This window comes from Lampetra planeri, chromosome 7, assembly GCF_965212315.1.
Source record: "Lampetra planeri chromosome 7, kcLamPlan1.2.h2, whole genome shotgun sequence".
Classification (NCBI taxonomy): domain Eukaryota; kingdom Metazoa; phylum Chordata; class Hyperoartia; order Petromyzontiformes; family Petromyzontidae; genus Lampetra; species Lampetra planeri.
The window spans coordinates 16,227,793-16,254,774 of NC_136113.1; the positions used below are offsets into that span (position 1 = coordinate 16,227,793).

At 49.2% G+C, this 26,982-nt stretch overlaps 1 protein-coding gene and 1 long non-coding RNA gene across 8 annotated transcripts in view; one reads left to right on the top strand and one right to left on the bottom strand.

The window, feature by feature from the left end:
- LOC144720079 (uncharacterized) overlaps positions 1–7,332 on the top strand; it is a 21,841-nt gene extending 14,509 nt beyond the window's left edge. For 4 of the 5 annotated variants that reach the window (XR_013585697.1, XR_013585698.1, XR_013585699.1 and 1 more), the window contains 3 exons: positions 3,030–3,106; positions 3,251–3,354; positions 7,021–7,332. This is a non-coding gene — a long non-coding RNA (uncharacterized LOC144720079). The remainder of the gene's footprint in view (positions 1–3,029; positions 3,107–3,250; positions 3,355–7,020) is intronic. The other variant, XR_013585701.1, reaches the window with a different exon arrangement.
- The window catches only part of KIAA0586 (KIAA0586 ortholog), a 187,257-nt gene that overhangs the window by 147,627 nt on the left and 12,648 nt on the right, over positions 1–26,982 (bottom strand). For all 3 annotated transcript variants that reach the window (XM_078596548.1, XM_078596549.1, XM_078596547.1), the window contains exons 8-10: positions 25,554–25,881; positions 23,730–23,891; positions 7,095–7,221 (exon numbers count right to left, since the gene is read on the bottom strand). In XM_078596548.1, the coding sequence (XP_078452674.1) occupies positions 7,095–7,221; positions 23,730–23,891; positions 25,554–25,881 (617 nt within the window). The remainder of the gene's footprint in view (positions 1–7,094; positions 7,222–23,729; positions 23,892–25,553; positions 25,882–26,982) is intronic.

The following is a 26,982-nucleotide window of genomic DNA, read 5'->3' on the forward strand; positions in this document are numbered from 1 at the left end:
CCTACACCCATAACACCACCCCCCCCTTACACCACTGCCCTCTGTGCTCCCCCCCAGCCTTTCCGAGCTCCGGTTGGAGCTGCCAAAAATGCATGAGACGGCTCTTGTTGTTTTGCAAAAGCTCTGTGCCTGGCGCCCTGCCAGATCCTCATTTCACACAGCCGGAGCTTTGTGTACGTGCATGCGCGTGTGTGTGTGTGGGAGGGAGGGGGAGAGCACACAGAGAGAGAGTGAGGGGTGGGGTAGCAAGCCGAGAGAATGCACATGGGTGGGTGAGTGTGTGCGTGTGTGTTCACACACACACACTGTGCGTGTGTGTGTATTGCGGGCCTCTTGCGCCAGACATCCTGGCAGGCAGCCAAGTAAATTTTTGTGTGTGAGTGCGTGTATGTGAGTGTGTATAATTGTGTGGGTATGAGTGTGTATGATTGTATGTGAGTGCGAGTGTGTGTGTGAGTGTGTGTGAGTGCGAGTGTGTGAGTGCGAGTGTGTGTGTATATGATTGTGAGTGTGTGTATGAGTGTGTATGATTGTGAGTGTGTGTATGAGTGTGTATGTGTGTGAGTGTGTGTGCGAGTGTATGAGTGTGTGTGTATGAGTGTGTGTGTATGAGTGTGTATGAGTGTATATGAGTGTGTGTGTGAGTGTATGAGTGTGTTTGAGTGTGTGTGTTTAATTGTGAGTGTGTGTGCGAGTGTGTGTATGATTGAGTGTGTGTGTGAGTGTATGTATGATTGTGAGTGTGAGTGTATGAGTGTGTGTGTATGACTGTGTATGTATGATTGTTAGTGTGTGTATGATTGTGAGTGTGTGTATGAGTGTATGTGTGTATGATTGTGTGTATGAGTGTATGTATGATTGTGAGTGTGTATGTATGTGTGTATGTATGATTTTGAGTGTGTGTATGAGTGTGTGTATGTATGATTGTGAGTGTGTGTATGAGTGTGTGTATGTATGATTGTGAGTGTGTGTATGACTGTGTGTATGTATGATTGTTAGTGTGTGTATGATTGTGAGTGTGTGTATGAGTGTATGTGTGTATGATTGTGTGTATGAGTGTATGTATGATTGTGAGTGTGTGTATGAGTGTGTGTATGTATGATTGTGAGTGTGTGTATGAGTGTGTGTATGTATGTGAGTGTGTGCGAGCGTGGCGTGTAACCGGCGCGAGCGCACGACCCGAGGAGGCCCCCCCCACCGCCTCGGCTTTCACCCCGCCGCCTGCCGAATCACGTCACAGTCGCCATGGCAACGGCAGCCCCGGAACATAAATAAATAAATAATACCGCGGCCCGCCCACGTGCGCAACAACAAAATGAGAGCGCCAGAGAGAGAGGGCGGCGTTTGTTCTTTCTGTCAAGAGATATTTTCAACCCGCTTTTCCTCTCTGCTGGGAGAATGGGGTCCCGTGTTTGAGGTTACACCGGGGTCAGCGATTACACAACTCTGTACCGGAGAGATGGCTTCCCCACTACCAACCACCACCATTCCACAAGTCGTCGTCGTCATTCAAATAAATAAGGAACGTTTCCAATACAGAGCAACCAGACTGCAATCTGTCACTTGCGCTGGGGAGGTCAATCCCGGAGATTTGGAGTATTAACAACGCTGGTGCGAAGTTCTTTTCATTCAAAATTTTCAAGTGGAATGTTTTCGATGCCATTAGGCGCTTATGCTAGATTCACTGGTAATGTAATGTGACGCTGGCACGAGGTGGCTAGCATGAATGGGCCAGTGATGTTTCATCCGTGCTTCTCGGCCTGACACCATCCATTGGACAGCGACGCCGCATCCATCAACACAAATCTGCTTTGCATGCGAAAAGAAAACTGCCTTTTATTTGTCAAACATAACTAATTAAAACCACGTGTACAATACGAACAATCGACGCATTCAGTCAAAGCCTTCAAAAGCAGCAGTTCAAGGAATTTGGCACGGCTCTTAGAAATAAAAAAAATTACGCCTTTAAATTGGGATGAAAAAGCCACGCAAACGCACAAACGACATGTAAATGATTAAATTCCCGTTTGTGGGGGGGGGGCAAGACGTGGCCGTGTTGGAAATAAACCGCGAGCGCTGTGCGGAGGATGCCGGAGTGCAAGGGTGGGGAAAACACAATGCGCCATCTGAGGTTTTACGGCCGCGGTAAAAGTGCCCCTTGACCTGTGGATCGGGCTCGGTGGGCCCTCGTGTACCCACCGACGACATTTCTCGCCTGGCAAGCGGCTTGCACAACGTCTAGAGGTGACACGCCACTCCGAAACCCGCGCACAGAGGTCACGACCGTCTCCCCGTAACCGGGTTTGGACAATTGTTCGCAAAACCGCCACGTCCTGCGTTTTCGCTTGTTATGGGTTTTTTTTGGTATTTTTATGATACAAGGACCCTCAGTGTTTGGCGGCTGGCGCACTCCCTACCACGAGGCTCCCACTAGAGCCACTCTTCACTTTTCCTGCACAGACTTCAGTGCTTGCCAAGCGTGTACTTTTTTTTTGTTGCCAATCCATCACCGGGTGCCCGCCACCCAGCCGACGGCTCTCACCGACAAAGCGAGGGAACGCTTTACGAACGCACGCACAGCGAAGGTCAGATCTCTCTCAGCGGGCCCTGCCAGCGTGGCGGGTTCTTCAGTGCCGTATTATTTTCCGGAGGAGACGCCGACAGATTCCTGCTATGTGTTCATTGTTTTGAGAACAATAATAACAATACCTTATTTCTCCATCAAAGCCTCATTGGTTCTCAAAATTTACCAAAACACCCCATTGTATATATGTTGAACTTCTTTCGCACCGTACGTAGCCAACCGTGCTAATTCGTGGAATGGGCCAGACATCCCAATGCAGCAGGTTTCAGAAATAAGTCTCATCAGGCCTTATGAAGTATTTTTGTTCCCAGCGTTTGTTGCACGTGGAAGGCCACCGTAGTATCATATGAAACCCACGCGTATGGGAAAATACTCAAACCCCACACAGATAGTTTAAATACGTACTTTGTATGCAGCCCATTTACAGGCTTCCTGTGCTCTGCAGGTGGCCTCTTGCAAGCATCATCTCTACATGGTCCACGACAGCTTTGCACCACCACCACGGTGTGATCGCAGCACGAGGTTAAACCTCCGCTCGCTGCAGTGCTCAACATGGTCGGACTCTTTAAAAAAGCATGCGCTACGTCCCAGATTAAAATTGCCATGTAAAAACCATTCAAAAGGAAAACAATGCATTGCGTTTTCCTTTATTTGCCTTACCCCTAGCCACAGCTTCACACGCGCAGAAACCACGTGGCACGGGGGGGGGCTTCCTGTGCGAGCCTCACGGCGCTGCAGATAACGAGATGGAATAAAATCGGCAGAGCCTGGTGAGTCAGCTGTCGCGTCGCCCTCCCGCGGGAGCACCCCTCTCCCCCAGAGGGCCTTAGTCACGGGGAGAGAAGGCTGCGGATGCGACCAGCCTGCGACCAGCCTGCGACTCCACAACGAGGTCTGGGCAGTGGTTCGTCGTGAGTCGCGACGTCCAAGCATGTCCCACGGAGGCTAAAAGCGTCACAATGAGCAACGGGACAGAGGATGTTTTAAATGCTCCACACGAGGATATTTATGTCAACATTGACACACCGTCACTTCCCAAAAACGCAATGTTTGTGCGAAAACTGAACCTCATGGGGAAATATGCATGTGGCAATGACGTCGGCGTTTAACCCAAACTATAAATACCCATGCATACACTCGCACAATGCATTCACACGGAAGCGCAGTTGTTATATTGGCGTGTCTCTGAAAATGAAAAAATTCTGGGACAGTGCTAGTTTCCAAAAGAACCTATTATAATGTGTCAATACATAAGAGTGTAGATTATAATTATTGATTGATGCAGAATTGTCGTGACATACAATAAAAAAAAACTAATAAACTATACACATACAAGGACATTATATATATTTTAAAATCACAGGATATAACGCACACTACAAATAAACCACACTTACACCAAGCGCTTTACACCTGAATATAGTACATTGTCAAAATCGATTGCAATATGCCATTAACACGGGGACTGAGATTTCGAAATAAGCCCAGAATAAGGTGTGACTTCCACCTTTGCCAAATTTCCTCTCTCGGTGTCAAAACAAATTGCGTGACCTTCGCAGCAAGCACACCGCTCGGTGGCAAACCGCTGTGCCGCTGCAGGCCAACCATCGCTGGGCCTGCACGCAAAAACCAAATTCGGCGTGGCCAGGGACGTCGCCCACTCGGCCATCGCCCCGACTCCCTCGCACGTGGTCGGTGCAAGCGTGAGCTGCCCACGGCACACACGCAACACAGACACAGCTGGATTGTCTCCGACCTGAGTGCACGGCTACCACAATAATAATAACTATGCAATTGAATGACAAAAGCACCCATTCATTAAGTCATTGAGCATAGCGAAGTCGATGAGTAACGATCCAATGCAAGTGACTGCACCGTTAGTTAGTTTTTTTTGCCAACGTTGTAAGGCATACATGCATGTAGGCATACACTCACGTAGGATGCAGGATGAGTCAGACCAAACATTTCGTCAGAAATGCAAACTGCTTCCCTCAGAATCGCAGGACATGAGAGGCGGGGAAAGTTGTTTTTCTCCTTTTAATTCTCACAATGTAAAAATACAAAAAAATGTTCTCCCACACACACACGCACTGTACATGGTTTGCATATCATTTGCATGCCCGTACCTGGTAGGAATTTGCCCTAACCTTCAAAAGTGTAAAAATCCACCCAACTAGAAAGGCTTGAGTCTGAGCCAGTGCTACTCAAGCCAGAAATTTCCAGACGCAACCGATGTTCGGCACATACATCAAACACCTCACGGGGAGCGGCATTTGCATTCGGGCATTCGTCTTACCTGGTTGAACCTGACAAACACACGGTGATGTTAGACGTCATTCTAAAGTCTAGCTCGGGCGTAGCCCAAGAATGCGCACACACACACAAGACAAAGACACATGCGCGCACCTTAACTTCGTGACCTTATTGCGCAACTTTTAAAGCGTTTGTACAAAATTGTCAGTTGTAATCATTGCTTAACCCTGACTGAGAATGTTCAATGTTTGGACGTGTCATATGACTCCGACTGAGCAGCTGTTTGTGCACACACCTTCATGACACACGTCTACACATAGCCCACGGCTCACCGATGACACAGTCTCATGGAACACACGTTTGTATTGATGTTCAATTGTGCCTGTGTGCATATATGCGATGGGGAGCAGTAGTGAAGCGGTTAGCTTGCTGCGCTATGAACCCGGCGACCGGAGTTCGATTCCCGCTCATGGCCAACACCAGTGACGATTATCTGAACCGGTCCTGGGTCTCCCCAAGGTCGACTCATCCTCAAATGAGTACCTGGTGCGATGTGTAAACATCTCCACTGCTGAGACAAAGGCGGTCAGGCGTGGTGCGGGCCACCCAGCCCCTCATGTGCTGTGCTGGCCTTCATAGGTGCTCACCAACAGCACTTGCCCCAACAGTCTATTAAGGCTTACATATATGCGAGCCTTCGACACTTCACGTGGCCTCGGAGTGCACCCTGGCCTGGCAAAAGCACCGTAGTGACGTCACCGCCACTTAGTGGCGAATGGCGGCTGTTGTTGCATATATGTGTAGGTACATGCCAAAGCAGTGTATTATTGCAAAATCGTGAGCAGATATACCGTGACCCCACATTTAATAACGGGGTATTTTTTTGGCCACCCATAAATTGTAAAATGAAAACACACTCCTTAAGCTCAGAAAGGCAAGTGTACAATGTGATGGTGACTTGTTCGGTGGGTCTCCATGCAGAAACATCACGTGCCAGGCAGTCTCACTTGAGAACTGTACTCTACGATATACCACGGGTTGCACTGGATTGTGCGTTCCAGAATTGGCTTGTGCTTTTCGGTGCAATCCATGATGTTTTTAACCTTTCTTTTATATTGCATTAAACAATAGAAAAAGCAATTTAAATAACATAACAAGCTGTGAATAGGTTAAACGTTGGTCTCCATGGAAATAACAGGGTTTTATTAGCAAAATAGATATACCGAGGAACCTTGCCCCTGCATTAAGCCCAGCATTTCAAGGACACACTGTGCTCGACTGGGGAGTGGGATTGGATAGGTTGGTGTGAATTTGAGCCAGGAACTTGCCCATGGGCATAGAGGAGGAGTACTCTTCATAAGACTCCCTGCGTGTGCCTAGCTTAACTGAAATTAAGAGGATGCAGGCGTACAATCGTGCCAGTGCCTTGGCTGACACGCACACTCACACGTGCGTGCCAAACCAGGGCATTCCGGGCGTTTGTGCGAGCGGTTCAATGAACAGAATATCCGACTCCAGCGCAGACCGAACGCCTTCCGATCGCGCCAGGTCAGAGCGTCCCAACATACGGGCTTTCGGCTCCAATGGAGCCAGCGATCGAAGTGTGGGCAAGGTCAAGGATAAGGCACGGAACCGCCGCACGTGTCAAAGCCCATGACGCGCCAGTATAAACGGCTCCCGTTTCTTTTGGGCAGACAGACACGGCTTGCCCTATATTCAGATACCTGTTTCAATGACCTTGCTCTAGTTTTCTCATCCCCGAAGAAGTGAAGATCTCTCACAAAGATTGCTTGGTACTGCTGCATACCCTACATTACAAACACAAGAATATGTATTTTATTTTGTATTGTTAAGGAGCAGAGAATGTTTTTGGTACACCAGACGTTTGGGGGATTGGAGTCCGACATTTATGGTGGGGAGAAAGAAAAAAAACCGCACACTCAATCTTAAAAAGCGAGCACAGTCCAAGCCTGAAGCACGATCCAATGGCTGCTAGCGGTACACTGTGATTTACAACGGGCACAATAAAATATATTTTGGCTCAGCGACTTCCTCTTGTTCCAAAAAATTCACACGTTCGGTCCCAGGGTTGTGAAATGACACAGAGCAACGCTCCCAAGTGCGCAAATGCAGCCTCGCCCATCTTTTAAACCCACAAACATGACCCATTGTCTTCCGCACAGGCACAACCACGCGCCAGCCAAGTCTGTGCTCGATCGTGGGAGGGGGCGTCTTTCCGCCGCCGCCGCCGCCGTACCTGGGTCTGGCCGTCCAGCTGGGCGTCACCGCGGGGACCTCGGCCACAGAGCGAAGTGGGGGTGCCGTGCTCCCCCTGTGCCCTTCCTGTTTACTCAACGTGTCCTCTCGCAGAAATTTCCCATTTCCTGAAAAACAAGCAACATGAAGCAGAACTTAATTGGAAGAAAAACACAACACCGCCCGACGAACAAAAAATAAAAACCACGAGACCATTTTTACACTGGCTGATGATGGAATCCCAAGTATTATTGTGTGCTTTTTAAATACACTGTGGCGTGGGAAAGAGATTAAGCAAGGAAAACAGCACGGTGATAGAAAGTTTCCTTCAAGTTCATTCCACGAGCCCCAACCCTACCCAACGCACTCACCCTTCCCTCCCACCACAGCCACCACGTGTGTCATTGAAAAACGCAAACTCTGGCTTTCCTCCATGACATGGGGATTTATTTTGACGATGACGATAAACAACATTTTACACATCCTCTCCCTCCTGCCAGGCTCCTGACTTTCCATGAGTGAATATCCGGCACAAGTCGAGCTAGCCTCTGACACATCGCACCCGTGTGTTGCACGGCCCCACCGAGATCAGCCTGGCGTGCTGCCTTCCCACGACGCGCTAAAAACCAATTACGCGGGCGGACATGGGCTTGGGTGTTCGTGCATCGGCCGCCACACGTTGGGAGAGTTCCTTCGCCTGCCTTGGCGACGGTCTACGGTCGAATCACAACAGCGACACTTGCGAGGAAACCGCAACAGAGCTATGCTCTCAACTGTTTTTTCACACGCCGCATTGGGTCAAACACACGTGCGCCAGCGCAGGGGGGCCTATGCGCACGATACTAATGGCAGCGCGGGCAATTTGCGCAAAAACACGTGCGCCACGGCACTGTATTTACTCGACTCTGCGTGCCCACTTGAAAGCACCATCGCGTCCAGATATGTATTATGCTATATATAGTATGCGGAGCAGTGCCGCAGTGGTTAGTGCAACCCAGCGACGATTTCCGGCCTAACGTTAGTGGTGAGCAATATCTGAACTGTTTCTGGTTCCCCCCCCCCACTTCAACAAACCCACACCGACCAGAGCGGTGAAGTATAGTCAAACAAACCATGACGGACACACCAGTTCCAGCAGTGGATTGACATGGAGCTGTAAAATAATATTATAATTATTACACAACATATGGGCAGATCCACGAATTGAAATTTACATTCAAGCGACTTTAAAGTTGGGGGCAATCATGAGAATGACGTTGAAGTGGACTTTAACCGGTTCGTCATACGTCAAACAATTAGGAAGGTAATTCATAGAGATAAACGTGTCCACCTTTATTGACAAAGAGGAGAAATGCTACTAAAATACCATGGTATCGGACGTGCTCATGCAAACTACACTGAGATGGGGATGGTGCATTCATTTTTGTGCGAGTATCAAACCACTGAGATATCCCCAAGATAATCGAGTCCAAAATGATGACACCCAATATGTTTTCATCATGCATTATGAGCACGATTTAGAAATTGTGGTTTATTATGGATTATTACGATCATTGTGGGATGTTGATTTCGATGTGAGGTTGCTTAATTTCTTAAACTGTTCATACGTAACAGTCTCCCACTCGTCCTGTGCTTCAGTCGGCTATGAGACTTCCCATGCAGTCTCAGTGTGGACCACTTTTCAATTCTGGGAAACCACAAAGGAGTGTCACGGTCCCCACACTTTTCCCCGCTACAAAAAAGTATAGAAACTGATTCACTAAACTCTGCCAATATATAACGTTCTACAATAAACACTTTTCATTTTAGGAATGTGATTTTCAACGGGCATAAATAATGCGTTTTTTTACCGTTAGCGTGATGATAATCAGAGTAGCATGTACTGTTTTTGGGCCACGCGCACACACAACACAGGAAATGTATGCCTATCATACCGCAGGATACGTGTAGGATGTGGTCGCGTATCCGTACAAAATACGTGGACCCACACACAAATCTACTAGCCTCTCTCAGGTCACACGCCATATTTTCCTAGAAGCTGTATCGCTACAAACGCCGTTCTTTGGACATCGGGCCCGTTCATACCCGTTCAGCTCGTCGCAGACAATACAGCGGACGCAAAGCTCTCGTCTAATCCGGGCTACCGCGAGCCATGACTGTGGCTAAAACCATCCATGCGACACGCGAGAAACAACATATTGCTGACAACTTAGCGTGATAGCGTTTTCCTTGAAGGGATTGTGCTGCCGGTCCCCCCCCCCCACCACCCGCTTTCCTGGAAGTGTCACTCAGGTCACCGGGGTGAGGGGGGCCTTGCCCCCGATTTGAGGGGCCGTGCCCCGATATGTATCCTGACCGAGCGACTGCTCATACGATACGAAAAGAGAAGAACCACTGCATTCCCGAACATTCCCTGTCGAACACCGCACAGATGTGACCTGATTAACTCTATTTTTTTATCTATCGTTACTTCTCTTTTCATGATGACATTCAAATTGTTCTCTCAGTGTTGTCTCATGAGATGAAGAAATGTCCATTGGGAACTCTGAAGCGAGCAGTGCATCACCGTGTCAGAGAGCTGCCACAGAAGATAACGTCACAGAATTACTGATGAGATTACTTCAACAGACCTGTTTATCCATGTGAGGGACACACCTTTTATATGCCCTTATACGTGTCGGTCGCATGTCAATGAAACCGAGAAAAAGTCTCAGAGTTGGAATCATCCAAACAAAGTGAAACATCTAATTTAAAGCGATAGTTTTTTTTATTGTACGGTCATTGGTGACCGGGCCAAGATCGTCACCTCGTTACACGTGAGAAGCCGGTATACCCACGGGGAGGCTGCCCAGATTCAAACCCAGGATCTCCGAGTTGTCAGCTCAATGCTTCGGGCGCCTGAGCCACCGTCCACCTACAATCAAAGTCATCTTCAACGGTGTCACATTTAAAAGAAAAAAGGCGAGATGAATAAACGAGTGAGCAACGAGCTGACGTCTTAATGTCTCGCGGCGGTGGTGTGGCACACAGCGCGCACACGCGGTGTCCCGTGGGTCGGTGACGACGCATAAAAAACATCAAGGAGCCGGCGCGTTGCTCGGGGCGACGGTGGCCGTCAGCAGGGCGGAACGAGCGCGCAATGCCACACATAAAGGCGAACAAAGGAGCAGAACATGAGAGTGCACAGGTGGACCGCGATCGGGTTACGCATACCGGCAGAGTCCAGTAACACAGTGGGGGGAAGGAGAAGATCGGACCGTAAAAAAAAAGGTCCGAGCAACAACACAAAAATGAACACGAGGAGAGAGCCGATCATCGAGATAACACGCACACCACGAGGCTGCTCAAACACGTGCACGCGCATGCGTCCTGGAAATATTTAAGCAAATCACAACACTGCGGTGCCAGCCACATGTTTTACAACGACCAAAATAGGGCACTTTTCATCCCAAACTCAAAACGCGGAAACTGCTCCACCCAGGTCATTATAAGCGGGCCCTCTGGGCGCCACACGCGGTGCCAGCCACGGGTCTCCTGCCTTTTAATAGCCTTCGTTAATGCTGCCGGTTCCTTTCAAGTAATATTTGTTTGAAGTTTATTCTCTCTCTTTTTTCAAAGTGTGTTTTAATCTAAGTTTAATGGCCTAATTAGATTGTAAAGGCTGCGTGTATGTTTTCGGGCAAACTTAACCAGGCTTTCAATGTTTTTATTATTACGTAGACGGATGTAACATTATGACAAACTAGTAGTGCACGTACAAAACGTAAACAGAAAGATTGAACACACATTTCCAAAACACAGCCACTTACAAGTTAATGGTGAAGACGATACTCAATGCGGCACTTCTCTACGCATCAGTCTATAATCGCAGACTGCGGGGGAGGGGGATGACGACAATCAACGAAGCGCTGACAGTGAGGAACAGCCTTGTTAAAAACGCTTGGCCATACTTTGCTCATGTTTATAAAACACCCTGCATGAATAAGAAATACGGCAACGTGAAATACACACGGACGAGACGCGGTAATTTCACGCTTATTTTCACCCACCGACGCCAGCCAGCTCTCGCCCTCCGTGAACACGACTGTCGTGAAACCCGCGTGCTGCTCCCGCGATGCGTAAAACCGCAAGCGGATGGGGGACTGCGAGCAGCAGGGCGATGCTGGTCACGCACGTCGCCGCCTCTCCCGGGCCACGCTACCGGGACCGGGCAGAACACACGGAGGCCATCGCCGGCCACCCGAGCCACGGGGTGTTGCGATGAAACCGCCCGCCCGGTCTCCTGGCGACGGGTCCAAGACAATATGGACGGACGTGCCGAGGGAACGGCTCGGGCCGCCGTCGGATCTGCGAGAGCCGGGCGCAAAAACATGGCCCCAGCAGGCATCCCTCTGTGGCTGAGCCCGTTCACGCGAGGCCATCGCGGGCCTCGACGCAACCAGGCTGGCCTCGAAGGCTCGATGCGTGACACCATGGAGAATTTGTGGAGGAAAAAAAATGGTGGCTCAAGTGAAAAAAACCCTCTCTACATATCTAAGGTTACTCAGAACTCATTTCCACAGAGATATTGGAATCCCAAAAAATCCTTACGAAGATAAATAAATGCAAGCATATTGAATGTACAGTTTTAAAGCAATGAAAATGAAGGCAAAAAAATTAGAGGACAGTCAACATTTTAATGTGAACGGGCTGATGAAGTAGGGGGTTAAGTACAAATCACGAGCGGCTGGGTCGCTCACAAACGGGCACAACCTTCCCACTCGGACACTCGGGAGGGCAGGAGGTCTAAGAAATAAGGGGCGTTGGATGGCACATCAAACGCCAGAACACCCAGAACACCGCACCACGCCCGTAATTGGCCACCTTGAAGCCATTATCCACACGACAATTGGGAAACCGAGCCAATTGCTCGGCTGACCCCACGCCACCTTCAGAGGGAACGTAATTGCATGGTGGGGGGAGTGAATGGCACCCAATAAAATACAGGCACGGCTTTCTTTAGGGCACCCTGTAAGCAGATTTTTTTTCTCGTCTAAACTTTTCCCCCCCCCTCCTCTCCGAAAGCCGAGCGGGATTATTTTACAGCGTTTTCACGACGGCGCTCACGTTACCGGGCAGAAAACAAGAGCACAGGTGAAATTACAGGAAAAATAAAACCCGCCGGGCGACGTCAGGAGCATTTGAAGTCATTTGAGGAGGACAAGCCGACACCGCGAAAGAAAACACCCCGTTAATATGGCCTGCGTCACAGCAGCGGGGAATTAAACGGGCCCATACAGCGCCGCACCGAGACATAAAATCTCTTAATCAGCTCTGGTTTCTACGCCCTGTAAGAATACCCGCGCACGTAACCAGGCACTGGTGGGAAATGCACAGTAACAACATACAAGGACCCATTTTTTCTTCATCTCCTCCCGAATCTGTGATAATTCGTCCCGAAATAAACTGTCCAGTTTCCTTTCGCCAAACTGTGGCTGACGACAGCACTGCATCCGGTACCATGAGATACGCAGAGCAGATCGATTTCAGGGACATTTTAATGCTAAAAACTTACTTTCAATTATCCAATGTAATATTAATAGCAAACTATTGTGGTTCATCAGAACAGCATTTGACAGATAGGAGGTCATTTGAGCTCACAAATGTTGCTTAAGCGCCACAAAGTCAACATTTTTCTGCCCCGCCGCAGTGACGAAGGTCGCGGAATTGAATAAAAAATGATCTCTCTTTATTTGGACAACACCAGGCAGGATGTAAAGAATTTACGTTTCGAGATAATGACATTTCTTTTTTAAAGCTCTGGTTCTGAAACCACAAGGGTGTTTTCCCTAACTGCACCCTCTCAACAAACCCCCCCCACCTGCCCCAAAATGTGAGAGAGCGCTCGGGGACGACTGAAAGTGCTTATCCAGCACAGCGTCTCAGGAAGGGGGCACCAAAAACACGCGCTCTCTCCCAGCCACTTTTAAAGCGGAGCCGCTTCCCGTTTCCTCCCACCGGAGGCGGCCCCCGCTGCACGGCATGCTGGGAGGATTGTTCTCCGCCGGCGGGGAAGCGGTGCAAGAGGAATGGAGAGATGTGTGCAGATGGAGAGGAAAGGGAAGAAGGGGGGCTGCTGCGTGGGGGTAACAAGGCGTGGGAGGGGGGGCAAACAAAGAGAGGACCACCGCAGGTTGTGGAAGCGGAGAGTCTGTGGTGGGGGGTGGTTGTGGGGGGCGGGGGTGAGGGGCGGGGGGCGGGGTGGGGGTGCGGTGGTGGGGGGATAAACGAAGAGGCTTAAGCCGTGCGAGGCTGGAGAACTCATAACGCAAGCTGTCATCATGCTAAGGACTCCCAAATGAGGAAACTGCATTTTTGCTGATACGCAGTCTACGGCAGGACATCTCGACATCTGCGGCTTGACAGACACCCGGGAAACAGCAAGGCAGCAGTTTCACAATAACATAGAGAAAGCAGACTGACTTTCCCTTTCCCATACAACAGCTAAAAAGAAAGAAATAACTGTTAACGATTTAAAAAATAAATGAATAGCGTTTTTTTAAACCCACTAAACAAAACACAGATGTGGAATATTGCAAGCAACGTCATTTTTTTGTTATTTCCATTTATTTTCATTTCTCTCCACAATCACATTCCCCAGCAGCATAAAGTGAAGACACTGGATTTCTAGTTTCATGAAACGAACAAATGTTGTGCTCATGAAGAAATTACCACGCGCCAATAAGAGTTGACGTGGGTTTTTCCCTTTCCACTTCTGTTTAGTGACCTCATTTAAAGACATGCTGGTACCACGTGCATGGCAGATAGCTTAAAACAGGCCCACAGCTACACCGTGACAGCTGACAACTTCAAGTTATTTCCACTGAGCTAAAACCAGGCCCGTTGCCAATTTCGAGCGCCCACCACCACGCCAATTCGGAAGGACCACTCCCTCGCCAAACGAGGGTTGCGTAATATGATCATGCGGAATTAATCCGAGCGATTTTTTGGATTTACATCCGAATTACGTGGACGTTCCACTTCGCCGTGGTGCCATTCAGTAAACGAGGCGCACTGACGGGTGGTCATTAACCAGAGCCGTGCCGAGCGACTCAACGGCGTTGTCCGCCCCTCTTCACTGCCTTGACGAGCACTGACCCAAATACCCCCCCCCCATCGCCGCCAACTCCGCCAAGAGCACGCACAAAGATAAAGATCCCCGTATAGCTTTAACAGACTGTTGGGGCAAGTGCTGTTCACGAGTAGCACCGATGAAGGCCGGAACGGCACACGAGAGGGTGGGTGGCCAGCACCACGCCCGGCCGCCTGTGTCTTCCTAGTGGCAATGTTTACACATCGCACGAGGTACTCATTTGAGGCTGAGTCGACCTAGGGGAGGCCCAGGAGCGGGTCAGATATTCGTTGCTGGCGTTGGCCGGGAGCGGGAATCGAACTCGGGTCTCCAGGTTCGTAGGGCAGCGTGCTAACCACTACACCACCGCTCCGCCCCACTCGCACAGCACACGTACGCTGCGCGTGCTTTGACAACAAAGGAGAGCAGTTTGAAATAAATAAATAAAGTCTCAGCTCCCGCACATCGGCAGGGTTCCGGCTTGCTGCCGAGAAACCCATTTGTTGTGAGAGTGGTCACGAGCACAGTTTGTACTTCATCAGCCCAGCCACAACCCCCCCCCCACGCCACCCAGGGCTCAACTGCGATGCCCTCTCTGAACTCCCCCACACCCCTTATGGCGAACGGATGACTCAGGACGGTCGAGATTCCTCACCACACAATTACATTCCTCTCCACCGCCTCATAAGCACCTTCGGCAACTCTTGCCCAATCAACAGCGCAAAAACACACACCTAAGGGGGAAGGGTGGGTATGCAACTTATCCAGGGTTCAGACGCAGCATTTAACCTTGTCCGGGCGATCCTTGTTTAAGCGTCTCTATTTTCGGCACGAAGCACATATCGAGGCCTAAATAACACGCGTGCGGCCAGGCCAATAGGAACATGAAACAAATCCTATTTGCAGCGAAGCTACGGCTGCAAATAGTGAAAGGCGATCTCACCGATGGGATGAAATGCCATCGGTTTGAGGATGAGGCCATCCTCAAACTCCACCATGGGCTACGTGGGGTCCCCAACTAAAAATAGTCGACTTGATTTGGAGATAAATGCTACAACCCTGTTCTTCCGTGTTCCACCTCGTGCGGTCATAGCGTTTGGCGTGACAGTATTATATCGCGTTTAACTGTAGGATTCCACGCCGGTGGCTTAAATATGATAGCAATGCAAGCATTCTTGTTTGCAGAGTTTAACGACAGGTGAAGTCGCACCTCCGATTGGCACGGTTGGCGACCTATCGTGCGAAAGAAGTTCATGTGACGAGCACAAAATGTTTTAATGTGGCCAAGTGGCTCAGGGGTCTAATGCCATGTCAGAGCACTGAGCGTGTAGCACTAAAATCCCGGGTTTGAATCTGGGCAGTCGCTTGTGATTAAACCATGTTTGCAAGTGTGTCGAGCTGATGGTCGCAGCCCAGTTACCACCGACTGCACAAAACGATCATCAGATCGGGTTTTCACTTAATTCGATTTATACCAGCAATATGTGAATAACATTTTCCATTTCACTTAACACGTGATAATGATTCTTTGCTAGGCAAAGCCCAAATAACAGACGCACGCATGCATGTGTGCCTCCTGTGGAGATAAGGAGCTAACTGACGTGGCTTCAGAAGCAATTCCGTGACATTTCTGAATGGAAATTTCATCTCAAAATGGTACCTATAGCAACAACTGTAATACTTTCAGTCGCGGGAGTTATACATTTGTATGACCAGACCATTTTTGCCCATAGCAGAACCACCGATGACTTCCTTACCAGGCGACACAAATCACCAGGTGCTGCTCTTTTCGTGACCATGAGAATCCACCTGGCTGGATATTGAATGCAGTCTCATAAGCACGAGCCCAAATGCACAAGTAACACACAGCCTGGTTAATTGCACAGCTCAGTTGTGCATCTACTACTGGAGGAGGGCTTTCGTCCACGGCATACGGGGACGCGGGGGTTCCTTGACCATACTTCACCAAGCTGGTGAGTGCGGGCTTGGTAAAAGCGGCGAGCAAAGACACGGGATCACAAACATACAGCGCAACAAAGGGCAGTGTTGCTTAACGATAATTAACCACCAGACGACGTTGCAAGTCGGTGCACACGCAGCTCGACGGGCAATAAACACGCGGCAGGCGTAGCAGCCACACACGCGCACGGAGAGCGCATTCTTTGGTACGCTGCCCCGACGGCAGGAACTATGCGCCAAACGCTTTCACAAAACGCCTTTCAGGCGTGCATCACGCGACCGGCATGTGCTACGGGGCGGGGCGGTAGTACGCGCGCGGTGCCGTCCTCCCCGCCGTACGGTCAGGGCAGGGCCACTGGGCCACGGCAGCTGCCTCGGGGGCGCGTTCCACCTCGTGGCAGCCCCACGTCGGCGCTGACGAGCCAGACCGGGGAGGGGGGGGGGCGGCTTCGCCGACACAAACACCCATCTGGAGCGAGAGGCGGGGACGGCGGGGGTGGCGGTGGGCGGCTTGGCACGCAGGGAGGATGGGAGGCAGCGGTCGCCGGGCCCAGGGACGGATTAATGCAGCGGGTTAAGTGGTAAAAAAATAGTCAAGAGAAGGAAATACATCTGCAAGGAGGGGGCCCATCCGACAACCATACTGGCCCCCCGTAAAATGTAACGTCGACCCGGCAGGGCTGTGCAGGGACAGCAGCGTTCTCCACCCCAGCAGCTCCCCAAAGTTGTGCTGCCTCGGGGTGGCAGCGTGAGTGCCGTCTACACCGACAGAAAGTCCCGGTATCCAAGTGCCACTAAAGCCACGTGCATCGTGACTGAGCTGCATTTGCGATGCGATTGTAACGGTGAAAAAAATTTGCAGTGGCATTGACCTGGGAGGCATCACATTTCGGTTCACTTACGGGGAGGAATAAGAAAAAAACGTTTGGAGCTGCTGGAGTCGTTTGCGTAAGACTCAACCGCATACAACGCAATAGAAATGTGCGATGCACTGTACGAGCAAATACTTGCGCAAAATACCAGACGGCCGGCAAATAAACAAGACGTGCTGTACACGTGTAACCCCTTTAGTACGTGTATGCACAGATATAAAGTATACAACGTTCTCCTTTTTCCAGCGTGGTTAGGCTTGAGACAAGCGCTATGAGCAATCACACACCGAGAAATCTGTGACACACGAGTGGGTGGCGGTGCAGAGAACACCACACCTACCCACCTTTGATCCCTAGGGCTTGTGTTGACTCATCTAAAAAGGAATTAATTTTTAACACCAAACTAACCCTAAGGGTCACCAATTCAGGAACATCAACAAACACTGCACTAAAAGTCACCGACAGAGCAACGGCTACAACTCAAATCAGAGTCCATGTGATTTATTGGGGTATTCTTACCGCCATGGCACCAACCTCTAAATACAGACAAGGTCAAAGATCCCCCCATATAGCCTTAACAGGCTGTTAGCGAGCACCTATGAAGGCCAGAATGGCACGAGAAGGGGTGCGTGGCCAGCACCACGCCTGGCCGCCTTTGTCTCCGTAGTGGTGATGTTTACACACCGCACCAGGTACTCAGTTGATGTTGAGTTGACTTAGGGGAGGCCCAAGACCGATTCAGAAAATCGTCACTGGTGTTGGCCGTGAGTGGGAATCGAACTCGGGTCGCCGGCTTCATAGCGCGGTGCGCAAAGCGCTACCCCACCACTCCCCACCAAATAGAGAAAAATACAAAGTTCCCCGGTATAGCCTTTAACATACATTTTGGGAAAGTAATGTTAGCGACCAAATACACACACATACACATGTGCACACATCAGCTCATACCTACACACACACACGCACACACATGCACACACTTGCAGGTGATAGGCGGTGGCGTCCCTTCTTCAGACATGGGATTGGGTTGACTGAAGGCTGGAGATAAAAGGAGCTGGGATTCTTTGACTGCAATCATCCTCTCGCCCAGCGGCAAGTAACCGACAAACCAGACCGTTAATCTCGCCTCCGCTCTGCCACATTCCTCCGTGACAGCCTGAATTCCAAGCGCCCGCTACAAGTGCGGCTGCGTGTGCGTGTACGTGACTCCAGGACGTTTTTTCACGCCATAAACAAACCGCTTCCACCCCTTCTCCTTGTCCGAACAGCCTTTATTTATTTATCCCGTGTTTTTTTTTTCTCGTGACGCACGTCAGCGCGTCAGACGGGTTAGTGTCTCTCTGATGGCCGCATTCCCCGGGTGTCTTTACCACCTGTCCATTCCTGCCCAAACAAGCAGAGGACGGTTTGAGTCCAGCGTAAAGAGCCTCGCTAATCGTGCAGCGAGCATCAGGCAGCGGCACGGGGGTCTGTGTCTTTGGCGGGGTAGGGGGGCCGGGGGGGGGGGTTGCTCCCAACAAGCCCCTCCACAAGTCCAAGGTCATCTCATAAAAGCGACTCTCTCAATGCCCCTTTCCTCACCCTAGCCCTCAGCGCTAACACGGGAACGTTAGCAGGCGAGTGTGGCGTTCTATCGAGTGGACGCTAATGTGTCTGCTGACCCCTGCGTGCGTAAGAGATGCCGAGCCGGTACTTTGCACGAGTAGGCCGCTGTGTCCTGTGGCCATGTGAAATTTCGAATGGGGAAAAAATGACCGCAGCTTCTAATTTAATACAACGGAGCGATATTGGGTTACTGTGCAAACACGCACGTTCGAGTTGAAAAGGTACGGTGAGAAAAATAAGCCCGCCAGTGAATGGTCAAAGAAATGGTGCGACCTTTACCCAGCGTCAAACTCGGAAGTTATCTCTCGAGGCTGTGTCAACAAAGCAGCGGTATACGAGACTTGCAATGCGTGCATCTCAATGTTCACGAACTTATCGTGCTCAGCAAGCAGGGGCTATCCACTATTGGATGAAGGCCTCCACCTCATCGTCATCCACATAATTGGGCGCCACGGTAGCGAGATGTTAACTTCCTTACCTGGTATACAGGAGGTCGTGAGTTTGATCTCGGCCCTGACACCTATATATTTGGAGGTTACATATTCTCCCCGTGGTCGTGTGGATATTTCTCCGGGTCCTCCGGTTTTTCCCTCCACATTTAGAAACATGCGTTTAGAGTATTTGGCTACTGCTATAAATTTGCACATGAAAAGCCACTTCTCGTTGGCCTATCATAGGTGGATAGCTCAGTAGTCTGTAACCTGGTAAAATAAAATGTTTAGTTTCCTCCCTCTGCCGGTCAGTGACATTTCTAAGCGAGCTTCTCATAATGCAGAATAATACATTAAAAACATTAGAGGGCAAACAAACCACACGAGCAAATGTGGGCTTCGAAAACATTTCTGTACCAATGACCACACACATACTATCAATCAGATTCTGAAAAATACTCATGAATACCAAATACCATTGCCGTACCTATATAGACTTTCGAAAAGGCATTGACGAAGTATGAATAAACGCAGTCATCCAAGCTCTCACAAAACAAGGTCTAAATAATATATATTAAGAATTCACTTAAACCATTTACAAAAACGAGCTACACTGGGATTACATTAAATACCAAAATACATCTTAGACAGGAAATCAGACAAGGAGACCCCCGCTTTTTTCAAGTTATTTACTGCGATGTTAGAAGATTTTTCCAACCAGTAGGTTGGAAAAAAAGAAATATCAACGCAAATGGGAAAAAACATCTTCAAGTTGTTGATGACAGCCACCATAATCTCAAATGGAAAGAAACTAGAGGAAATGATAGCACACTTTCATGAAGGAGGCTGGAAAGTTTGGCTCAACATAAACGTAAGCCAAAAACACACAAGGCCACGTACAACAAGTTCACTCAAACAATTGGAGATGGCCCGTTGAAGGGACACGGCTGTAAAACGCATCAGAGTTAACGGAGGACACTCGCCAGAAAAGTAAACGTCGTCCAAAGTGAAACGTCGACAAAGCAGCCCTCGCTTCCCAGGGAAGGCGCTCGATCCCCGGCTGGCTGAGAGCGACAGTAGCAGTGACAACTGCTGCCTGCAGGTTCCACGTGCACACCGGGTGTTTAATGGTCCTTGAAAATATGCTGCTTTCAAGTGACATTTAAGATTAACGACTAATTTGTTGTGAACGTTTTTAATTCTGACGAAGGAAGGAAAAGCATGCACGCAAGGGCACATTATTTTCGGTCGGCCAAAAAAACTCATTTTTTATCGCCGCACGATATTTTTCTGACAGTAAATTACTGTGACTGGGTCAGAGGTCACCTGGCGTTATATGTGGTGCGGCCTAATTGGTGTTCAATACGTACTGCGAGAGGCCGTTTCACCAGACGGGCCAGGGAGAGCGAGACAACAGCCTTGTCAGCGGGTACATAAATTACGTCAGGCGCTGCTGACCACACTTAATAAACTTCCAAGACTCCGCTGCGCAAATTACTTCCTACGCTCTTCCCCACTCGCAAAGTTGAAGCGCTCGTCACAAAATTAGTTTGGGGGGGGGTGGGTTATGAGCAGGAAAATACTCTGAGATTTGAAAATGCCACGTGTCTATTTAAATTGTGTTAAAAGTTAAATGAAAACCGAGGAGTAATTATAATGAGCTCCGTGTTTGACCCAAAAAAGTCCACACAACAATTCTCATAATTGCTCCCTCTTCCATTCCCTGACAAGGGCTTGCCAAGGTAGGCGGACAGAGCCGGGCGGCGGTGGTGACTGCACGTCTGTAATCCAGCACCCCTTCTGTACGATAGTGTTGCCCCCCACCCTTGCACGAGAGGTATTGTAACCGTGCGCTCTGCTTTCCACCCACACATGTAACACTTAATACATATTCACATCCGTGTATGTGGATTGCGCAGCAGCGGGTGTGAAATGCAGTTTGCAGGGATGGACGCTCTATAAGACAGCACAAATAAGGTGTGGGGTGTGGTGCGTGAATAGAACGGTTGATGGACAGTTAAAGTGACGCGTCTAGGCCGCTGTTCCGACACCGCAGCTTGCAGGTCAATGTTACAGCGCGTGCCGAGGGGCCAGCAACCTGGCGTCACGGCACGAGCTCGTCCGCTGAGCGCCTGGGCATGAAATAATCACCGCTCGCTCGTAAGGAGAAATTCCGGAGCGCTGGGCTTGGCAAACCACGGGGGGGGGGGGGGCCTTCACCTTAGAAATAACTCCACACTGAACGGTGATTCAATAAGGTCAAGGGTCACCCCTGACCGTAAAATAAAGAACGCTCCAAACTACGCTCCCTCGGGCCCATTAAAATCGCACTCAGACTAGCGCGTGGCTTCATTTTTTTGTTGTTGTTGCCACTCGTCGTGCGAGGCCGATGCGCAACGTGGAAGGCGAGGTTCCGTCATTGTTAATGCGCTCGCAGTGCGAGGAAGGGGGGATTGCAAAATGAGCTTGTATAAACCTTCGAGATACGTTAATTTATCAAAATGCATCTCATAAATCCGAGGCGTGACCTGAATAATGGCAGCGGTGTTTTCCGGGTGGCTGCCACTACCCACGAATAAGTGGCTGAACGCAAACGAAGATGAATGGGGGGAAATTATCCCGAGTGCGGAATGGGCTGCAGCATAAGACAGCTGCGCCTCCTAGTGGCCAGGGTCTGTCATTTGCATCGTTCGTTTGAAAGCAGCTTTTTTGTCCGAACTCTTGCTATGAAGAAGGACCATTGCCTGAAACGTCATACATTATACAGGCTGTTTTTCATTTTAGGGCAGTGTTATTGACGAATGTGTTGAGTTTTAGAAATGTGTGCTTTTGCACCAATGCCAACACGGGATCACAATGTTTTGCTTTCAATTTATGCATGCTGAACTTCTTTCGCATCGTACGTAGTCAACCGTGCTAATCGAAGGTGCTAGTAGGTTAGAACATCTGGAATGCTGCAGAGGTAAATATACCTCAAAATAAGTTGTCCCCAGATTGTCACAAACCTTGTATGAGGTGTGTCTAGTTGCATCGTAGACCTCTCCCCGCTCCCAATGCTTCAAAGAAGCATCTCTACGTACAACTACCCACAAGTCCTTAGGACTCTATGAATATATTCTGACGCAAGAGAGCTGCATTCACCTATTTCAGGAGTTGCATTGTAAATGATGATCTAATGCGAAGTTATTAGCCTCACCTTCGTAGCAAGCGCCTTCCTCTCAGTGTCAACGCCGCTCCCATCGATTCATTCAACGCAAGTAGAACCAAGCTTCAGCGCCCAAACATGCAGAGCCAGATAGGACGCCGTGGTGACAAGATGTTAGCTACCTCGCCTGGTATACAGGAGGTCGTGGGTTCCATCTCGGCCCCGACGCCTGTATATTTGAAGTTTGCATGTTCTCCCCGTGGTAGCGTAGATTTTTCTCCGGGTCCTCCGTTTTTTTTCCTCCACATTTAGAAGCATACGTTGAGAGTATTTGGCTGCTAGAAGTTTCCACATGATGATAAGCCACTTCGTTGAGCTATCATTTGTGACCAGGACATTTCTGAGAAAGAGCTATATAGCTCAGTTGGCCTTACTTGATAAATAAAATCGTTTTTGGTTCTAGTTTTAATAGAACAAGGGCCTTGCCAATGTACACGAGATACATAGGTTATCCGTATATGGAAAGGCTTGTGAGGAATCGGCGGTGAGGCCGCAAGGAAACGAATGAGTGAAACTAACAAGCTCTACAGCGATGACGCATGTCTGGGACATCTATCACAACAATGATGACAGTGTATATGAGAATGGCAATGATGATGGAGGTCAGTGTTGGTGCTTGGAGTTGCTCCCATTGTCTGGAATTCCCTAACTCTGAAACTAAAAACTAGAACTATTTTTTATTTTGGCAGGTGAGGCCCACTAAGCTATACAGCTCTTTTTCAGAAGCGACCTGGCCACAAATGATAGCTCAACAAAGTGGCTTGTCACGTGGAAATACTCTAAAAGCATGTTTCTAAATGTGGAGGGAATAACCGGAGGACCCGGAGAATAAACCACACGACCACAGGGAGAACATGCAAACTTCAAAAATAAAGGTGTCAGGGTTAAGATCAAACTCACGACCTCCTGTATACAAGGCGAGGTAGTTAATATCTCTCCACCGTGGCATCCCAACTGCATTGCCTGAGACCCTTCTGCTTTTCAGGTTCCATATCATGTTCTCTTTTGTATATAACTATATCTCTCTCTCTCTCTTTATAATGTATCCTCATGCGTACTTGAATAATATTGTCTTAATGCCCTCTGGCCTGTACGATTCTACCTATCTATCCCGGCACTAAAATGCATACCCAAAACCACTTCTCTTGAAACTCTCCAGAAGTACGCGTTTCATCCTATTTGTACAGCGTCTTGAAATGCGGTCGCAATCAGATGCTTTTTCAATCCAAATAATATTTTACTGCACCAAACTTGGCAACCCTTTAACCGCAGACTGATTTTCCAAAAAAATATAGCATGATAAAAACGTGTCTTGTTCTAACAAAACTTATATAAAGCGATAGGATTAGCTTTGAAAATCTATACGCAGTAAAAAGTTTCGGAAGATTGGCAACCTATCACTTAAATGAATAGGGTTTGCGAGTATGCTGCATCGCTTAAGTGCAGGCCTCACCGGCTTTGGGTGCAGGCTGTGGGCGCCCTCCAGGCTGGGTCCTGGGCCTCCTCTTGTCACGTGGAATGGGTACGGGGGCCCATGGCCTGGGTGCCGGCGTGTCCAGCACACCGCCCATGCCACCCCTCGCACCGCTGTCCCCACCGCCACCGGCACGCGCAGCTGCAGGCCGAGAAACAACCACACACAGTGAGAAAAACAATCACTTTGCTCAGAGGCAAATTGTCTAAATTATAAATATTGCTATGCATAATCGTTAATACCTTGATATTGAATGTATTCCGCTTGTGTTAAATTTGGGAATTTCCAACTGCATGTCGGGCACAATAATGTCAAAACCACAATTTTTATTCAAATATTCCTACTCTATATACGTGTGTGTGTGTCTCCGAGGCCCAACTAAAATCAATGATGAATGTGGTCAGGGTTTTTTTTCTGGAAGTGAAAACCTGTTCACGCTCAGGCATTTGTGAGAACACGTGGCAGTATTCGTTTACTTGTGCTATAACTGGAGGAATGGTTAATATTACGCGTGTGTAGGTCTCGTGTAAAATATGTGCGTGTTAATTGTCACTTCATCACCAACACCATTCCCACCAGCCATTCTCGATGCACTGCTGGATGAGGGACTGCCAGGCTGTCACTACAAACTCTTAACCCTTGGACCGATTTCACCATCCACCTGCCTCTGTGCTCATCTCCTCTGGCATGAAAAATAGGCAACAACTCATGTGACCTTCACATTTTATGACAGCATCAGGGGTCAGTGACAGACAGATGAAGGCAAGGGCAGGCATCACAAGCCTCACAGAAATTATGAAGATGTTTTTTTTCAATGTTTAACAATCAGCATGCACTACTCGCACTGCAAAATGTAAGTTACTATTCAACAGAGTTGTCCTTACTCGAGACATAATGAATCTCGGCGAATGGTCCAACGGTTGCCTGGGATGAAAGGAACTGAACTATTGCTTTAAAGATACAATACCCAAAGAACAAATGGCGTTTTTTATTGTAGATATGTGGCGAGGTAGGGTGCCCAGCAGGAGCTGAGATTTGTTCAGGAGGAAAAAAATAAGATTCGAAAATTAGGGTCCGGAAAATCACGATGGCGCTCTAGTGACATTGTGTAACCCCATGTCCTTTGTAATGATTCAACTGGCAACTTTGATAAACTCGTAAATTATTAAATTGGGTAAAAATTACGTCACGACATCGCCCCCCTAATGGCAGACCATACTGATCTGTGAAACAGCTAAATCACGTTGTACCATAAGAATGGCGCATATATCAAACGTACCCAGGATTTATATTCTTTGGGTCTTTTGGTAAAGTCACGTAGATAGGTTCAAATTCATACAAATAAAATGATACATTTTTCATAAAAAATTAATATTTTATTTTTTATTAATTTGAACCTATCTACGTGAAACACCCAAAGAATACTAATTCCTGCAGTCACGAAAGCTTTAAGTCAAGATGTACCCATGATTTGATTGTGATTTGAATATTTGGTCTGTATTCCCACTAAATAAAGCCAAAACTCATGTCGGATAGTCCATCACACACACCCAAGATCAGAGCAATATGCACTCAATTAATGGAAGAAGCATCCTTTGACAGAAGTTAATTTGTAGAATGCAACTGACCTTATTTTATCTTATTTCTACAGAGTGCCTTCACTCAAGGCGCTTTTAAATCTGGTGCACCTCCCTTCAAGTGAAGTGGAGTCAAATGATTTAACTCTTATGTGTGGTCCACAAAGCATGCGGGTTAGCCCGTCTTGGCCCTGGCCCGTGTCTGCTAGTCGGCCACCGTGCCCACCGGGTGGCCTGGCAGGGCCCGCTGCGGCGCGGTCGCCCGAGGCCGACGGGTCGTCGTCGTCGGCGAGTGCCGGCCCGGCCTCGTCGCGTGGGGCCCGCGCGCCGCCGACGGGCGGCCGTGTCGGCCGTGTCGGCCCCACAGGCCCGGACGGCGGAGCGCGGGAGCAGAGGTCGGCATTCTCGGCGGGCGTCCCGGACGTCAACGGGGCGCCCACGCGTTTCGCTAGGGGGCCCGCGTGGCCACTCGGGGGGCCACTGTTGGCCACCGGCCAATAGGGGGCGCTCTCCGGCACGGCAGGCGGGGCCAGGGCGCGGCCCAGCAGGCGAGTCTGCAGGACAGAGAGACATTTGAGGTCAGAGCTATTTTTCGCGGAAAATGAAACTGCGAGTGGAAACGTCTTCCGAGCTTGATGAGGGTCTGCCGCTGAAATCATGCCTTCTGTAAATGTCTCTTTTCATGTGTGCAGTAATACCCTGTTCCCAATATTTATTTATTATTTTACTTGAGCTTACAGTATAATGAGCCAAACTGTCTTTTTCTTTGGAAACATCTGGAAATGATATACATTTTATTCTTTGTGGTTTGAGCTGCGTTTCATCCTTTATTTTTTCATCTAACAGCATGTGATGTTTGAATGATGTCAACTCCACTGGAAAATTGCTGTCTCTAGGGGTCCACCTTGTCAATGAGGCACTTTCACCGCAATGGTAATTCAGTATCCTGGGCAATAGCGCTTTTGAATAACCCAACTAATTCTGGTGATATAGCAACGCAAATAAATACGCAATATAAATTGATGTGCGCATTAACGCTATTTATATGGCACGCTTTTACTGCCAACACCATTTTCACTTCGAGTTAATGCACAAAACGCACGCTTGGGCACAAGTCAAAGCCGTTGCTGTTTTTTCCCTACACGTTATTATCCTCGGCTCAATTCCAGCCCCCCCGCCCCCCCCCCCCCACCAGATTCACAATTTTTTAAGGACAATTTTTAGAAAAGGTTCTATTTAAAGTTTCAACCCAACACCCCACAGCAACGCGCGCAGCGGCGATGCCAAAATCGGCACGGCGCGAGAGCCGCGTGCGGGTGCGTGGGGCGCGCGCGTGCGGCGGCTCTCAAATTACCGCCCAGGTTCAAACCGGTCGACGAGCGCGCTCGCCAAAACGCCAATCACCGCAAAGTGAAAGCGACGTCCCGGGGCAGACGTCTGCGCCGGGGAGATGGGAGTTGCGCGGCTCCAACCGCCGCCACCGTTTTGTTACAAGAGCTGGGTCCCCCCCCCTACCCTACCTCCCCCCAGCACACCCCCCCCCCATCACCACAACCGCCCCTAAATCCGACATCGTTGCTGCAACCAATTTGCAGGGTAGGGTCACGCGAGGACAACGCGGCTTCTCGCTCGAGGCTTGCTGCGGCATGCGCAGC